The following is an 18,476-nucleotide window of genomic DNA, read 5'->3' on the forward strand; positions in this document are numbered from 1 at the left end:
AGCCGAGGGGAATTTGAACTCGGGTCCCTAGGATCCCAAAGCCTACAACCCTAACCATTAAGCCAACACCAGGCATACATGAAGTCAATGTTCCTGAAAAGACTTAATCATTGAGCAACAGGGTCCGAAAAGTCTCAAAAGTTGATTTTGAGAAGATAATTGCAAGGTGTATACCCTTACTTTATCTTTTTACAATTCAATCCCATGAATATTATAGTGTTTATTCAAATGCCTCTCATTTACAAGGAAAGCTTGAAATCATAATCGCACAAGGTACCTCCTTCCCCCAAGCACACCTCTTTCCAAATTCCCTATTTTTCCTTCCTGAGAATTTGCTTCCGTGTCCTTCTTGTCCACCCCTGCATCCGCCCACTTCTCCAAGTCCCCTTCTACATTGTCCTTCGATCCTGCTGTTGGTGTTTCCACCCTCTTTCTACTGTTTCTTTTGTCATGTCTCGTGCTGATCTATTCAGTGTTCTCGCTCTTCAACGAGCCTTGAGTTTTGAATTAAAAAAAATTTTCAAGCCTACAATCCAAACACCACAAAACTTCACAGCATTCTTGTTGAAGCCCATGGCAGTATGGAAGCACTCGTTAGAGGTACTATGTGAGGAATGACAGGGAATTACATTTTCAACCTTTCAAAAAATGGGAGACAATGTGAACCGGATAAGAGCCCAAGCTGTGTGATTCGAGAATGGAGAGGTACAACAAGATATTAAATGGCTAAACATCAATAAAAAAATAGGGGCCATACCTATGGGTGCTCACCTGGTAGAATAATGAAACCGAGGAGGAAGTCAACGTGTGACGGAATCAGCAAAATGTACCAGTGAACCAATGTTCTAGCAATTACCTCTTTTGGGGGGCGACCCCCCTGTAGAACCCCTTAGACCCCGGTTTTTTCCAATGACATGAACAAATTTTGGTACATCATGGGTGATGAAGGTTGTGGTCAAGTTTCATTGAAATTGTGTGTGTAGTTTCAGAGAATAAGTTGTTCGTGTTTATGGATGGACTGACGGACAGACGACGCACCATCCCATAAGCTCCCTGGAACTACATTCCAGGGAAGCTAAAATGTGTTGCAGAGTTATTTATTTTCAGATAGAGTACTTGGTACTTCCAGCACCAACTTCTGAGTCTCGGTCCCTCTATTCAAGCGAAGGAGGCAATCACATGACAGCACTACAATGATAGGTAGCAATGGTAACAAATGGAGTTCAAATGTACTCAACGACAAATCCCAGCTACAGGGCAGGAGAACGGCTTGATATGTGCCCCCTCGGTACCTAATGAAGAACTCAGTGTATTCTGCATCAAACTGACATTGTGGAAGATCGACTGGTATGGTTGTGTAACGAGATCAAGAGGCAAGAATGCATTAGCCTGCAGTAGTTAATTATTTGAAGAACAATAGCTTCAACAACCCTTTGTGTTGTGGTTGCATTGCCACAACAAACGATAAGATGATTCAGAACAAATAACACGGCACAGAGATCGAAGGCTCGGTGGAGCAAACATACCGGGAGGCCCAGGGCTACCACGATCACCCTTCTGTCCTGTGTTGCCTGGTAGACCAGGATGGCCCATCGCACCCCGAAGTCCTGCAAGAGATCAGCAAATGGCATCAAGAAGCACTTTCCATGAACTATGGGGATTCCAAATCACTTAATAATAATAATGGTGGATCACTTACCAACCGGAACCACGACAGTATTTTGAGGATCAGTATGATGTCAACCCTTACAAAAAAAAATGTTGTGTACATGATCGAGGCTCATCGAAGGGAACAAAAGGGAAAGGGAGAAACACCAACAGCAGAGCAGAAGTGAGAGTTAGATCAAGGGGAGGGGGAGAAGGACACCTGGGGGTGAACAAGTTGTGCACAAGCTGAAACACAGCAATAAGGAGGAGGAGGAGGAGGAGGAGGAAAGTGGGGATGAAACAGAAAAGGGACAAACCAACCGACAACTAACAAACGAAAAGAGGTGAGGGAGAGGTGTTTTGATCCCTTCAGCTGTTCTCAAGTATTCCATTTTTTACCTGACATGACCTCTGACCTTTGACCTCTTGACCCCAAAATCGAATCAGTTTACGTATGGATCGTTACACAAACTAGTACTAAGTTTGACTTCGAACCCTTCAGCCGTTCGTTCGTTATCGCGGTAATGAAAATCAATCATGGATCCTGACCTTTGACCTCTTGATTCAAACATCCAATCAGTTCATCTTTGCTTCATAATACATACTTACACCTAGTTTGGTCAACATCCCATCACTGGTTCACAAGTTAGCGCAGTAACAGAATTTTACCAAACGGGACCTCTGACCTTTGACCTTTTGCCCCCATAATCTAATCAGTTCAACTTTGCATCATTATACATACAGTTGACCTACTTTGACTTTGATGGATCCTTTCAGCCGTTCTGACGTGGTTATGAAAACCGATCACGGACGGACGCACAGATGCACAGATGGACAGACGGAAGGACTGACAGCCAGGAAAACATAATGCCTGAGACGACTTCGTCTGGCAGAGGCATAAAAAAAACGTAACTTTTTCTAACTTACCACCGAATCTCAATGTCATGGCAACCAAATGTTTAAATATTTTATCGATAACTATACCATACAGCAACAGCATCAACAACGACAACAGTTATCATCCGTTGTCCATATGTGGTTTTTCCAGCATTGTAAATCTTCTTTCATATGCATCAAATGACTGTGAGAAACATCATTTGCCTGGGGTGCAGCTGTGCCGCTGATGCAGTGCCCCCTCGTAGTACAGAGCAGGAATTTGGAAATTTGTTCAGTGTGCCAGTGATAGCTCACATACAAGATGCGGGCAAGAAAGGACACCCGGTTTAACGTCTATCCGAGGAACGGCACAAACACTGATGAACCGCCCTGCCTGCGAAGCACCAGAATGACGGTTTATAGCTGGGCCGACATTCGAGCCCGGGGCTAAACAGTTCAGAGACCACTGTGCGTACCTCTCGTCGAGGCTATCCTGCCAGCCGAGCAACGTAAAACGAGGATGTAACAATATCTATAAATGTGAACAGCAGTACACTTACCTTGAATACCAAGATGTCCTTCAACCTGTAAAATAGACAAAATAAATAAGGAATGAAACTCAAAATGGTTTAGTGACACGAGATTTGTACCATTAAAGGTTTTTTTTTTATATATTTTAAAATGATTTAAAAAAAAACAACAAGCATTGTTTCTGTCTTGCAATATAATCAAACATTTTCAATGGAGGTAAAAGCCATAAGAGGTGCCATATGTGCGAACTCACCCCGTTGATGTAACCAAATTGGCTTGATGCACCAGGCCGCCCAGGAGGCCCCGGGGGGCCAGGAGGACCAGGACGACTGCTCTGAGCCTTCAACAGAATATTAAAAAAAAAAAAATCATACAGCATTAACAACAATGACAACAGTCATCCTCCAAAAATATTACAGAATCTGCATTTTACTAGATAGACTGCCTTACGAATTACAAGAGCCAACATGGTGCCCTTATCCCTAGCTATCACAACTACCCTTATATTCTTCAAGCAAACAGTAAGGCTCATGAAGACATCCATCATGATGGATGCCCTGTAGTAGGACCTGGTGGTGATCCAGGAAATATCGAAGGATTGTGGACAACCAGGTCCACACATTCAAACTGTTCAGGTGAGGACGGGTATGTTTCCGGATGATAATTAAACTATGCAGAGCCCACGTTATGGACCAGGGGAGTTAGAAACAATTTTACAAGTGAAATATTCATAGTTCTGTTCTTTGCGACAAATAATGCACTGGATAGTTTGCCATTCATTGCCTGCCCAGCTGAGCAGCCATGGGAATTGAACCTACACTGGCAAGGGCAACACAACAAGACCTTTCCTAACCCATCCAATGACATGCTCATATCGATAAGGATATATCGTTCTGAAAGTGCACGACAACAAACAGGATAATCAAGGTAACTCTGGAGTTAGTTACAGGTAGACTGCGAGAACACGGTTGTCTCCAAAGTGCACTCCGGCATATTGGGCCCGATATATGTCAATGTTTGGCTGTGTCGCCGAGGCATCCCCAAGATGCTTCTGATCCACTTAGTCTGTGTAACAACAACTAGCAGTCACTATATTTTGGCAACGTTGCAAAAATGATCACATCGCTGAATGGTAATTACCTGACCGTATTTCTGACTTCATTTTGGACTGGGCCATCCTTCTATCAGCTTCGTGGCTTAATGGTGAGAGTGTTTGCTCTGAATCTGGGAGGTCGATGGTTTGAACCCTGGCGGAGTCATACCAAAGACTTGAAAAATGGTACGCGCTGCTTCCTTGCTTGATGTTCAGCATTTATAAGGAGAGGGCTTGGACAAACAACAATAGGTTGGTAACAATAGCACAGGCTTTGATGGACCAAATGACCTCCTCCTGTGTCGAAGTTCCTTGCAAGGGAACATATTATTATTATTGTTATTATATCCTTCATCAATCCAAGTCTTTCCTTGGAAAATCAGAGCTACTCACGGTCTACAAGGCCTTTGTGCATAGCTCAATGGAGTACTGCTCTCCCCTATGGGCTGGCACCCCAGCACTCCATCTTTCTCTCCTCGTTTCTGTGGAACCTAAAGTTGTCAACATCAATGGAATCTCTGCGTGATGAAGCCAATGCACAAGGACTGTTGCTTTCACATCGCAGGCAGGTTGGTGGTCTCTCTGTTTTCTACCGTCTCTTCTTTAATATTGCTCCCTCTACTCTCTCATTCCTCCCCAGTAGCTTCAGGATGCATGTTTTCTTCCAGAAGCCTTCTCCTGGTTAAACTTCCAAAAGCCAAGCTGACGACACACCCCAACTCCTTTGTTCTTCGCTTCTCCTACCAATGGAACCACCTTCCAGAGGCAATTCTTTCCCCCTCTCCCCATCCAGTGCTTCGAAAGCAGGCAGTGCACTGCCATCTTGCGTCATCCCACATCCTGACACCATTATCTTAATTACCCCCAAAACGCTTTCTAACCCAACCGTCTAACTTGCTGGTTCCAGTGTTTCCTCCCATTCTCCCCTTTAGTCCTTTCCTTTCCCATTCGTCAATTCCCTTGCCAAGTGTGTCCACTTGTTTCCCGATACCCCACGGCTATACCACCCCACTTAACTTTGCTCTTCCACAAGCTTCACTCTTGTAGATCCCAGTGGCATGCCTCATTCCTTCTTACAACATGCTTTGTCAGTAGGGAGGCAAAATAAAGGCGGGAGCCACTGCAAAATCAAATAATGTAAACTTACACCAAAGCTTCCATCACTAGAATCTCCTTTCTCTCCCTTTACACCATTGATGCCAGGCCGGCCCTGATAGGATAAGGAGGGAGCCAGAGGAGGGATGGCAAGTGGCACAGTGGGTTGGAAATGTTGGAAAAGGACGTTTCAGAAAACAAGATCACTGAATAATGCATAAAATCATATCCATTAAGTATGTGATGGATTGGGCCATAATGTTTACGTCATGGTTATGTTCAACTGGGGGATACTTCGAATGTTATGGTAACTTTGAACTTCACCGAGGGATTATGGGAGCGTGCAATGAAGCAAGACTTTTAGCAATTTCGAACTTGATGACATCATGAACATGGCAAGGAACACAAGATTGAAAAAAGTATTCTCGATGTCAAAAGTATGACAAATCACCAAATTTCTTTTGAAAAAACTTTCTTCAAAAGTTTCCCCAGAGTTCAAAGTCGTTGACGGCAGTACACGAACGTTGTGCTGATGATTTGTTCGTAATTTTGGTCAGGAATGTAAGCTTTAACAGCAATGAAGCATTGAAGTTGCAGAAGCAATGCAGGGTGAGGATAATTATCAAGATACACAACTATGTACATTATAACTACAGTCCAAAAATGGGGAGGGGGGGGGGTGGAGATATAACCATTCCACTGTAGAATCGAGCTCACCGGCCTCCCTGGCAAACCAATTCCGCCTTTCATGCCCCTTGGTCCTCTTGGTCCCTGGGACAAACATTGAAGCCAAAGTTAGTAATTGTAGTGAAGGTGATACTCTTGTGGTGTGTGTAGCTTAAGATGCTGTCGTGCCACCCTCTGTTACCAGCAGCACGTTCTGTGTCTGTGGTTCTAACGTCAATGCACAATCACTGCTTCTGGCATCGCCGGGGGGGCAGTGGAGGCGGTTCGCCTGGCTTGTGGAACTGGCTAGTGAAGGAAAAGAACGTAAACAGTCTGCTTGTTTACTTGTATAATTTCGTGAACAAGTTTTTCATTCATTTCTTTTTACGCCTCCAAATTTTGCCGCTCGAGGCAACCGAATGGTTGCACTGGCACTGGCACACACAAAACAGGAAAGATGCAAAAAGGGCAGTTTTGGTCATGGAGTTTGAAATGCTGTCCACCGACCCCTTGTGTTCTCTGTGGGCTGGTGGACCGAACTGTGCGACGAGGTAAAATATCTGAAATAAACCAGACTGGTGGCCGACAGTAAAATCACCTACACAGACTCTGTCAATGGCTTTTACTGCATTGGCCGATAAAATTGGTTTATATCTTTGTTGTCTTTGCTTGGGTAAACTCTGGAAATTATTTGTGTACGTTACGGCTGCTGAGTCCCCGCGTCGAGATGGAAATGGGGAAAGGGACGGGAGGATTTGTGAGTACGGACATGCACGAGCATTTGTGTACACCTGTCACCTGTTACCTCAACAACCACCGACTTCACTGGTGAGCATGTGGACAGAAAGGGTAGGGAAGAGTTGAGTGGCCATGATAAAATCGATCCTTGTACTCATCAGAGGACAATCACATGAAAAGCTAACTAGACAGAAGTTCGAGTGCAGCAAAAGTGTAAATACGTGTCGACTGATGAAACCGACTTACCAAAAACCCTCCTGTGCCAGCATACCCAGGTTCTCCCTGCAGATCAAGCGGACATTAATTATTAATGAAAGCAACTTTTAAGTTGGATGTCAAGATAATAAATACATTTCTTTCCTACATAGCATGATCTGCACTACTTCCAGTGTCGTAAAAGCAGCCTTAAAAGTTTGGAATAGTAGCCACAAGATCAACATTACATTAACAATGCACAATGCTTATTTGTACATGAAATTTGCACATGCCAGATGGGAAAGGGAACACAAAACAGTTACATCCAATACATCACATCTCTGCCACTCACTTGCACATACAAGAATGGAGAAGAGTCATTCAAATATCCATTAATCATACAATCCATCAGGACCACACTCTGCGCAGAGTGTTGGTGCTGCCTAAGCAGTCTCCTGGGCTATTGGGCACAATCCTGGACGGGTCGCCACTCCGACGCAAGATACCAGCAAGCTGGCACTCATTTTGCCGATCTCAGAAGGATGACAGGCTGAGTCAACCCCACCTGGTATTAATTCAACATCCAAGCAGGATTTGAACTCAGGACCCTAGGATCTCAAGCCCACCACCTTAACCATTAAGCTTACACCAGTCATATTAATCATGCGGCTGTTTGATACTTGCAAATTTCACCGATGTAGGGGAATTTTTAAAAATTAATTAATTAAAGTAATAGTAACTATTGCAATCACAACAACTAATATGGAAAGAGATTTCCTACTAAATATAATTTGTGAACATTTGGTTCAAAGAACTAAAGAAATCAGGTCGTATTATACTGACCCTTTCACCCTTTTGTCCAGGTGGACCGGTAATCGTTGCCTCGGCTGATGTAATAACCGTTGCAGGATCACCTTTGTCACCCTACGAGTGAGAAGGCAATTAAAGGTAAAAACAGCAAGCATTGGAATAGCCCAGCAGTTCCTGCAGGTGAACACAGCACTGGACCAGTTTGAGTGAGCATGTCTAAGCATGATCAAACTGACCTTGATTCCTTGTCGGCCAATATCACCTCGTGCACCATGATCCCCTTTTGGTCCCCTTGGGCCCTGGAGGATTCAAGCACAGAGGTGTGAGCTGGAACACCATTGAGAAACACCGCCAGATTATCATCATGTGCCTAAGCACATCATCAGGAAGTTATTTTCTCATTTGATGTTCTCATTGCGCTGGGGTTCTCAAAGCTCGAGTCAACCGATGGCACAATCAACGATGGCGGTGGATGCTGTGGTTGATTAGTTACAGTTGTGGTTATTCAATGAACATCATGAGAATGTTTGAAAATAAAAGCCCTTACTGGAAAGCCTGCACGCCCCGGAATTCCTTCCGCTCCCTGTAAAGACAAACATGAGATTGATGCTTTAATGGCCAGGTGCTCTTTTGATATTTGGAAAAGACATCCACACACATTGGCCTGCAAATGTATTCACCCCCTACCAATAATGGCAACTAAATAAATTATGAATTGTGTATGAACAATTTTTCCAAATGAACTTTTTTATTCATGACTGAAGAGATCAAACTAACCACTGTAACAGTTGAAGGAGGTTACATGTCAGGAACACCTGCGAAAAACACGTACAAATCAAAATTCACTGGTTGTAAAAGTATTCAGTCTCTTCGGTCAGTACTTGGTGGAAGCACCTTTTGCTGCAATGACTGCTGCGAGTGTTTTTGGGTAGATCTCTACCAGCTTTGTTCAGTAACATGGTGAAATCTTTCCCCATTCTTCACGTGAAGATTGCTCGAGATCTGCCGAATTTAATGGGGATCGTCGATGGACTGCAATCTTCAAGTCTCGCCATAAATGTTTAATTGGGTTAAAGTCGAGACTTTGGGTCACTCAAGAACATTTACTTTCTTCTTGTTCAGCCACTCCAGTGTGGTTTTAGCTTTGTGCTTTGGATCATTGTCCTGCTGAAATGTGAATCTCCTCCCAAGATTCTGATTCATGGCCGACTCAAGCAGGTTTTCATCAAGGATTCTCCTGTACTTTACACCGTCCATTATCTCTTCTATCCTGACGAGCTTGCCAGTTCATGTTGATGAAAAGCAACCCCATAACCTGATGCAGCCACTACCATGCTTGACAGTCGGGATGGTGTTGACTGGGTGATGTGCAGTGTTAGGCTTGGGCCAGACGTAACACTTTTAATTTAGACAAACAAGTTCAATTTTTGTCTCGTCTGACCACAAAACGTTGCTCGACGTGCCTGCAGTATCATTAACATGCTTTTTTCACAAACTTCATCCGAGCTTTTAGACGAGTCTTCGCAGTAATGGCTTCTTTCTTGCCACCTGTCAATGAAGGACCAGCTTTGTGAAGGGAACGTGATATTGTTGATTGATGAACACTGACCCCCCCCCCCCCCCATCTCAAACATAGAGCTTTGCACATCTTTCAGTCATTGTTGGATTTACAGTGACATCCCGACCCAGTTTCCTGCTTGCCCGGCTGCTGAGTTTGGATGGGTGACCTGATCGAGGTCTCGTCTGGGTGGTGTGATACGTCTTCCACTTCTTAACGATGGATTTCACCGCATTCAAAGGGATAACGAGTGACTTAGAAATCTTCTTATAACCCTCTCCTGAACGGTGCTTCTCCATCACTTTATGTTCGACTTCTTTGTGAAGCTCCTTGGTTCTTCATGTTTACCTTGTTGGTTCGACAATTGAGTTGCACCTTAAAACTCCTTCGATAAGTGAGGGAACTTAATTTTATTAATTAAACAACTGATTACATACAGGTGAAACATATTGTACTTATTTTATTACCTTTCAAACAAACAATTTACTCCTGAAGTGATTTCAGATTAATTAGGTGAAGGGTTTGAATACTTACACAACTGAGAATCATCTGATTTTCTCTGTTGATCAAACTTATTCACATTTTCTCTGCATTGTTTGGCTTTATCACTTTGGAGTAGTTTGTGAAGCCTCTATACATCAAGTTTGATTTGAAAGCATCAGGAAATGAGCTCAGGTGGCATCAAAATGTGAAAACTTTGGAGGGGGGAGGGGGGGTGAATACTTTTCTCAGCCACTATAGATATTTTAGTACGTTTCTCTCATAACCACTGCATGCAAGTATGAAGAGTCACTTGACATGCTGTTGAGGAGCAGGATTGAATGTGACGATTATTTGCTCACTGACCGGTGGTCCTGAAACACCAGCAACAGGTCTTCCTGGATTGAGTAGGTTCACAACGTCACTATCCTGGTGATGTAAAAAAAAAAAGGAAAAAAGAAGAAGCTTATTAAACATTTGTTTCCTTCTCATGTGTCTGTGTATCGATTCATCCTCACCACATATGGAAACAAAGAAACCCAAATCAGAGATAACCTCGGTGTGACCATAAATCACCTCTCTCAAGGAACCTGGAGATCCAGGGGGACCTGGAGGTCCAGGTATACCTGGCAAACCACTAATCCCGACACCATCTGCACCAGGCTTTCCCTGCAAAGGTAAATTCATGAAAGTGACGTCAGAACAGACAATAAGAATAAGACATTTGACACAGATCCAAACCTCACTCACAACACACCAACACATTAGTGCTAAACACGTTCTTACATACAAGGATATATATTTAGTACAAGGAAAATGGACACAGGAATAGACCATTTGATCCATCATGAGCGTCATATCACACCCAAGCATCTGTATCCACACTGGAAGGACTTCACAGACAAACGCATCACTGTAATTAATCTGCTCAGTCTAATTTACAAATATAAGCATTTTAACATCAGTTGAGCTCAGGCAGCTCACTTTAAAACCACTTCCGGTGGTATGGGGCTGAAGATATGCTGGTCACCAATATCTGACCCGGTCCTGAAGACTTTACGTGCCGTGATGGTGACCTCAAGAACTGTCAGTTGAGCTCAGTATCGCAATTAAGATGGTGTCATGCAGCACCTGGGGCTGTGGTTTGGGCCTGCGAGCTCAGTGGTTGGGTTTGCGTTTGGCCCAGCTGTGGAGTGGGACCCATTTTTCCTTACGCATCTCCCGTCGTATCGACTTCATGAGCCATGTGACTGCCGTGACTTCCTGTTAAACTGGCCGTTTCTGTCAAATATTGCTGCTAACGATGTGTATAACCTGTTTACAGGTTTAATATATACCATGATGAAGTGAAAACTTCATTATGTTTGGTTAAAGATTAGTTGATACCGTTATGTGTAGGTATGCTAAACACCCCAACCCCCTCCCCGACCCTCAACCACCTTCAACCCCCTTTCTTCACCGATTGTGATTACCACTTTAATCATAGTGGGGAAGCGTGAGTGCACCTGTGACCTGGAGAGCTATACTGGTGGGAGCCTAGACTTCTCCAGGTAGGTTTTACCTTGCAAGGCAGGTCAAAGGGTAGAAGCCAGACAAAGATTAGTCACATCTTTGGGGGAAGGAAAATTTATTTTTCCTCCGAGTCTTGCCAGTGGTCCTGTGAAGAGGTTTTTCCTTGTTTCAGGACGAGGTGAATGGCACCAACCAGTCTTCTTCGTCTTCGTCTACTTCTTCTGTTTCTTCTTATTCCTCTTCTTCGGCTCTTTCTATTCCTTTCTTATATTCTGCCATGTCTATTCTCAGTTATTCTGCATCTTTCTTGTTTGTAACTTCCTGTGGGATCTGATGAATTCTGTCTCTCTGAAGGGTACCCCAAATATGCATGCCTCAGGTCATGGCTACCTGTTGGTACAGGATCCAGATCACCCTCCTTCTCATGGTCTTGGTATCTATGTTAAGGACTATCTACCTTTAGCTCGTGAAAATTCTCCTGAAAGTGGCTCTCACGAGTTCATGAGTTTCCTCCTTGCTCTTCGACATTCAACAACATATCTCTTCTTCTTCCTTTCCCTCTTGTGCTGTGCTCGATGCGATCTCAGACAGCATTGACAGGGCTATCTTACTCCATGCCTCTGTACACATCATGGTATTTGGTGGCTTCAATATTCACCACAATGAATGGCTGGGACACTCTCGTAATACTGATACTGCTGGTATCGATACTTATAATTTCTCAATCTCTCAAAATCTCACCTAAATGGCTTCCTCTCCCACTCATATTCCTGACCGTGCCTCTGATGGAAGATACTTGCTCGATATCTTTTTGTGTTCTAACCATGGTGACTGTGTTGCCGATGTCCTTCCTCCAATTGGTAATTCGGATCATTCCACCGTTTGTGTTCGTGTCTCTTACTCCTCATTCTCAACTTCACCTCCTCCTTTTCACCACACTGTTTTAGTTTGGGAAAGCTGATTAGTTTCTGAGAAGGAAGCAAAACCCTATTTATGGGGGGGGGGGTATCCCATAAGCTCCCTGGAACTACATTCCAGGTGAGCTAAAAACAACATCCATTGCCATTAACGAAACACATCCTATTTAGTAAATTATCAAGGTACTGTCAGACCCCGCTATTTACGGGGGGTACGTTCCTGAAAAATACCGCAAATGTCAAATGATCAAATACGTAAATGTCGGGGCATTGTTTCAATGGGAAAAAGGGGGATAGGTTCCTGACGGTTCGTGAGTCATATGGGAAAATCAAAAATCCCATGAAAGCTGCGACTACACCTGCAAGAAACTGCGAAAATGCAAAAAAGTGTGACTACGCCCACAAAAAAACCGCTCACGAATACGCTCACGAAAAACCATGAAAACGTGAAAAAAACACGAATATGTCCACAAAAAACCTGCGAAAACGCGAATGCACAAAGACCGTGAATGTAGAAGCAGGTTGCATTTTATCAACCGTGAATATGCGGGGTCCACGAAAAGCGAATCCGCGAATCGCGGGATCCGACAGTATGTGCATGGGCATAGTACTAAAACAAAGGTGTAATTTTTATAAACAGAGTTCATGTTGCAAATGGTCATTTCTGTGCTTGTACTCCAGTATATCGAGGTCGAAAGGCAGGATAGTAATAATGTGTATAGTTGGTGTCACGAGTACGTACACTTGGTCCTTGTTCACCCTTCACACCACTAGGACCCTGCAAAGGAAGTTTTTAGTGAATAAGAGAATCGCCGGTGATGCTTTCCAGCAGAGAACAATCGATCACCTTTGGTTATTGCGTCTCAGTACATATGAAACTGTAAATCTTGGAAATATACTATGACAGAAAGTATTTGCATGGACAGGTGTCCTTTGATTCACCAAATCTTCAAATACATTCATCAAAAGCATAAACATTTGGCCATTAGACAGTCAAACATAACACAAATTCCTCATGGGTCACACTAGCTGCATCAAATAAGCGATCCGTTTCAGCCAAATCCTTGCACCGAATTGCTTCCACAAACATGCCACAATGCCTGTTCGTCGAACACTGTCTGTGGATTGTGAATCGAGTCTCCAGTAAACATTGACGCTATTAAAAGACGAAATAAAATGAGTCAACATTTTTCGAGAATTCAGCTTTGGTTATAGAGCATTGAAGCAATATTCATGTAAGCACGATTAAAGACGTGTTGAAATCGATAACCGTGAAGGTTATGCGGAGCACCATTAGACCATGAGCTCACCTGTGGACCAGGCAAACCAGGTTTTCCATCATTCCCTGGAGATCCTTGAGGACCAGGTTTGCCCTATGGACACACAATATGTGAAGTTAGGAAGAACTATTTCAGTCATTGATGAGATTTAAAACAAATAATATTGTTACGATGTGAAGGAAAAGATGCTGCAATAGCGACGAGACTTAGTGGTGTAATGATTAGAGTATCTGCTCTGAGTTTGTGAGGTCAATGGATCAAAGTTGACCCTGGCTGAATCATCTACACCAATAATTTCAGTGTGTGTGTGTATGTGTATGTGTGTATCCTCCATAACTCCAAAACCATGAAACGTAGTGCCCTGAAACCCTGAAACTCGGCAGCCAAGGGAACTCCAAGGTAGTGCATGAATGAGGAAACCTGGGTGTTTAGGTCAATTTAAACACCCCCTTTGAAGATAATTTAGGGGGTACTCATCATGAAAAACCAAAATAAGCCTGAGAAGATGGTGGCATGCCATCTTGGTCAGCCCTCTGTCAGCTCGCTGGAATCTTAAGCCGCAATGTTTTTTGGCCTGCTCAAAAACACCTAACGGGAAAGGTGTTTTTATTTCATTTCCACTCATGCCATAACTTCTACAATGTCTTATTCTCAGCCGAATTTCAAAATACAAGATTCTTTATTGACTTTAGCAGTAGTTCCGACTGCGAAAAAAAAAAAAGTGTTCATTTGTCCAATTCGGACATCACTTGGCATTCCAGGCATCTCCAGATGCAGGGTCCTTATATAACCGATTGGCGATCGCTTATCGCGTGCCAAGTGAGCCATTTCTTATCAATCATTTCGTTGGAGTGCTTAAGCCACTTGGCGAGTGCTCTGCAATATTCGCACTGTCACTGATTTTATCAATGGACTTGAAAAAAGTTCAGAGCCTCCTCGAATGCGTTTAGCCATGCGGTGCAGCGGGCGGTGCTCGCTCACTGAAAATGTGCAATTGTATTTTACACCACATTTCCCCCTTTTTGTATGATCTTTCACGATATGACTAGTCACTTCATCATACATAAAAAAAATTGAATGTTTCATTTTTAAACGTTTTTTCAACCGTTTTGTTGGCGTGCTTGCTTGAGCGGAGTGCTTAACATCTCCGGGGTTAAGAAAGCAAAATAAATTAGATGATTACAATGAGGAATTGTTTTCAGTTGTTACAAAGCAATGAATCGCCACATCACACCAAGATCGCCGAGGAAAACGCATGCTCACCCAAAGCTATCAAGCCTGTGTTCGAATCTTGACCCACCTATAAACTGTCATCCTGGTGTTTCACAGGCAGGGTGATTCATTAATGTGTGTGCCATCTCTCAGATGGATGATAAAGTTAAACTGGATATCACAACTGCCGGAATCTCCACCGTCTCCCCTCCCCTTTTCTCTCCCCCTCAACTCTACTGCTTGGATCGATTCCGCAATTCGTCTCAGGTTAAGAGATTCTAGAGTTTATTGTATGTGTGGAATTTAAATAAAGACACGAACACTGGCACGTCTTTTTCAATGATTGAAGGAAAACACCCTTCCTTCCTTTCCCCTTCCCTCACACTTCCCTCCTCCCAAAGCCCCCCACCCCACCCCACCCATCACGGATGTCTATGGGCGATGTCCGGACATTGTTTATTATGACGCATTTGAACGTGCTGTCAATCCTGTACTAATGCCGGCATTAGGGGACCATCTTAAGAGTGAAGAACTAGTCTTTGCAGGTGAAGGTTAGGGTCGATCTCCATTGGTGGACAAGAAGGACAATGCACAAAATCAACAGGACATTGATCAAGATCATGATAACCACTAAGGGAAGAAAGGAGAAGCTCACATGTCAGTCATTAACCCTTCTTCCTCTCTTTTGCTCTGACAAAGGCATAACGAAAGGTCAGTTTCTCCTTGCTTCCCACAACGATAAGCAAACCTCAATCAACATTTTGTTGATATCATCCAAAGAGACTGAAGAGACAACTGCAGTTGTTCCCCGTTACTTCAAGTGGAATGAACCTGGCACAAAGTGTGAATGCTTTCGATTTTTCCCACATTCATTCTGCATTGATCTACTCTTGATGCAATTATAAATTTATAATTCCACCAAACTCACCTCAAATCCCACATCTCCTTTTAAACCTCTTTCTCCCTGAAAAAAAATAAAGGAAACATTTAAATTGCAATTGCAAAGGGTTTTGTCAAAGTATCCATCAAAGCAGTTCGAATGTGAGGCTGTAGATAGCAATGATGGTGTGACATGTATTATTTTTGTAACTGTATACAGTATGAGCAGAGGTACCCGGCATTGCCCTGTTGGCATTTTGAAGAAATGAAATTTTATCCTGGGTATGACCAACAAAATATGGTGGGGATCGGACTAGCCTTGTTTTTTTCTATGATTTTCAGATGTATATATACACACACACACACACATACTTTACATACACACATACATATGCATAAACACACATACACACACACACACACGCATTCACAAACACACACACACACACACACACACGCATTCACAAACACACACACACACACACACACACACACACACACACACACACACACACACACACACACGCATACACAAACACACATACATACATACATACATATATATATTCAAATAAACATACATACAGACACAAACACATACATATACATACACATGTACACACACATAGTTGCCATATTTAATAGAGTAGGATTGCAGAGAAACAACACTTGTGTGACAATTAAAACCTGCTGCCTTTCAAGCATAAAGAAACAATACATCGTTCAAATTAAAAGAATGGACAGGTGTAAATGTGATTAAACGAAATGGTGTTCATTTTTAATATTATTAAACAAGATGGTGTTCATTTTTAATGTCACTAAACAAAATGTTCATTTTTAATATCATTAAACAAAATGATGTTCATTTCTAATGTTATTAAACAAAATGGTGTTCATTTTTAATATTATTTCACAAAATGGTGTTCATTTTTAATATTTGAAAACAAAATGATGTTAATTTCTAATGTTATTAAACAAAATGGTGTTCATTTTTCATATCATTAAACGAAATGGTGTTCATTTTTAATATTATTAAACAAGATGGTGTTCATTTTTAATGTCACTAAACAAAATGTTCATTTTTAATATCATTAAACAAAATGATGTTCATTTCTAATGTTATTAAACAAAATGGTGTTCATTTTTAATATTATTTCACAAAATGGTGTTCATTTTTAATATTTGAAAACAAAATGATGTTAATTTCTAATGTTATTAAACAAAATGGTGTTCATTTTTCATATCATTAAACAAAATGGTGTTCATTTTTAATATTGTTGTGGTTGAGGAAATTCGCAAACCACCATTCAGGTCCTGTAGGTGAGATATCTCTGTAAGTACATGTGTAGTTAGCCCCAAACCCGTTGTTTAGAGGGAATAAATGTGATTCATTCGGGCTGCGACCCTTTAAGATAGCCGTTTTTCTGTTCTATCTTTATTTTGAACCAACCACGTCTCAACCTCCATCACACAACAACCACCAACCGCAACGCCGCTTCACAACAACAACAACGCCAACAGCCACGACCTTTACCTTCACAACTCGCTCTTGCAAACATCGCATCACCACCATTCCAAGCGTCGCCATGGCCATAAACCACCACAATAAACCCTCCACCACCTTCACCTCTTCTCCTTCTGCGGCCATTCCCGCACCACTTGTGAACGCCGAGCGGCAGGCTGTCCTGGCCTCGTGCGGGACGCGCGCTGAGCCGCGGGTGCAAAAAGCGGCCTTTCCGAGGAAAAGTCGGATCAGGAATGATACACGCCCACTTCTGTTCCGTCCTATCAGCGAGCGCAGGGCGATTTGGCCCCGCCTCCAGGCGCGTCGGAGTAGAATCGATATATGCAAATTCGAGGATCAGGGGAGGTTCACGCCCACTTTTCCTCCGTCCAATGGGCGAGCGTGGCTCCGCCCCCGAGCGTATCCTGATCCGGAAATTTGCATATGGTTTCTCCTGCCGTACTATAAAGCGCCGAGCGCAGGGCGAATTCAGAGAGTTTCTGTTTCGGGCTCGGGCGAGTTGGAGAAGTGTGGCGGCGGCGAAGTGTGGCGGCGGCGAAGTGTGGCGGCGGCGAAGTGTGGCGGCGGCGAAGTGTGGCAGCAGCAGTCAAGACGGGTCTGGAGGAGAGTCAGTCTGTCGGGGTTCGGAGTCTGTCGGGGAGCTGCAGAGAGGGGAAGCCGGGAACGCGGTCGAGGTCGCAGTGGAGTCGCTCGTCGCGGGACCCAAGCAAGCCAGCTATCCTCTTTCCCCAGAGCATCAACAACCCCCCCGTTTCCCCCCGCGCTGAGATAGTGCGAAAAGGGGGCCCCGTTCCCACCCCATTCCAAGCAGTGCCAACGAAACCCGCGGAGGAGCGCGGAGTCGGGGCACCACCGCCATTTTGCGGCTCATCACACGACGGGTAGGCTCCACGCGGTCTCGGCCCACAGGCCCGTCTGCCCCCTTGTCGTTGAGGGTGGCCCTTTTCTTTTGCTTTTGAGTATACGTGTTGTCGGCGCCGTCTGTAAAGTAAAACTGTGTAAGTGTTGCCATGTGCTCGCGTAGTCGGTAGTAGATCTGCATTGTTGTGTTCCTTTTGTTACATTTGCTTTTGGTGAATAATTGTTGTAATTGTATATGTGTGCTTTCCGTTTGCCGCGGAATAAATGTGCCTTATGTTGAACTGTTTTTCCCGTTTCGCTTCGTCTTTTCTTTAATTGAATCTCCATCTTACTTCACGTAAAGGGTTGGTAGTGGGCTAAATACGCCCGATAATTAATCGGAACCATCGAGGCCGACGATAACACCGCTCGGTTATCCCGATAGTACGGAAAGGGTCGCTTAAAGTGGCCCGAGTCCGAAGTCGACCTGCAGCAAGGTGCGATCGCCCGGTCTACCCTCCGTGTGGGTACTTAGGTAGGTCGAATTTGGCGAACAACCCTATCCCACGCGGGGGGCCGATTGGCACGATCGTGGTGAGGCCGAAAGGCCCACCCGTGACTA

General features: G+C 43.6%; 1 protein-coding gene across 4 annotated transcripts in view; it reads right to left on the reverse strand.

Annotated features, from left to right (window-relative positions):
• The window catches only part of LOC147021121 (uncharacterized), a 256,076-nt gene that overhangs the window by 28,046 nt on the left and 209,554 nt on the right, over positions 1–18,476 (reverse strand). For all 4 annotated transcript variants that reach the window (XM_085890889.1, XM_085890888.1, XM_085890890.1 and 1 more), the window contains 14 exons: positions 15,539–15,574; positions 13,429–13,491; positions 12,861–12,896; positions 10,266–10,358; positions 10,056–10,118; positions 8,199–8,234; positions 7,888–7,950; positions 7,685–7,765; positions 6,893–6,928; positions 5,960–6,013; positions 5,295–5,357; positions 3,308–3,394; positions 3,084–3,108; positions 1,527–1,607 (listed from right to left, as the gene is read on the reverse strand). In XM_085890889.1, coding sequence (XP_085747015.1) covers positions 1,527–1,607; positions 3,084–3,108; positions 3,308–3,394; positions 5,295–5,357; positions 5,960–6,013; positions 6,893–6,928; positions 7,685–7,765; positions 7,888–7,950; positions 8,199–8,234; positions 10,056–10,118; positions 10,266–10,358; positions 12,861–12,896; positions 13,429–13,491; positions 15,539–15,574 — 817 coding nt within the window. The remainder of the gene's footprint in view (positions 1–1,526; positions 1,608–3,083; positions 3,109–3,307; positions 3,395–5,294; positions 5,358–5,959; positions 6,014–6,892; positions 6,929–7,684; positions 7,766–7,887; positions 7,951–8,198; positions 8,235–10,055; positions 10,119–10,265; positions 10,359–12,860; positions 12,897–13,428; positions 13,492–15,538; positions 15,575–18,476) is intronic.

Source organism: Eptatretus burgeri, chromosome 8 (assembly GCF_056783735.1).
Source record: "Eptatretus burgeri isolate ZD-2024b chromosome 8, Ebu_testis_v1, whole genome shotgun sequence".
Lineage (NCBI taxonomy): Eukaryota > Metazoa > Chordata > Myxini > Myxiniformes > Myxinidae > Eptatretus > Eptatretus burgeri.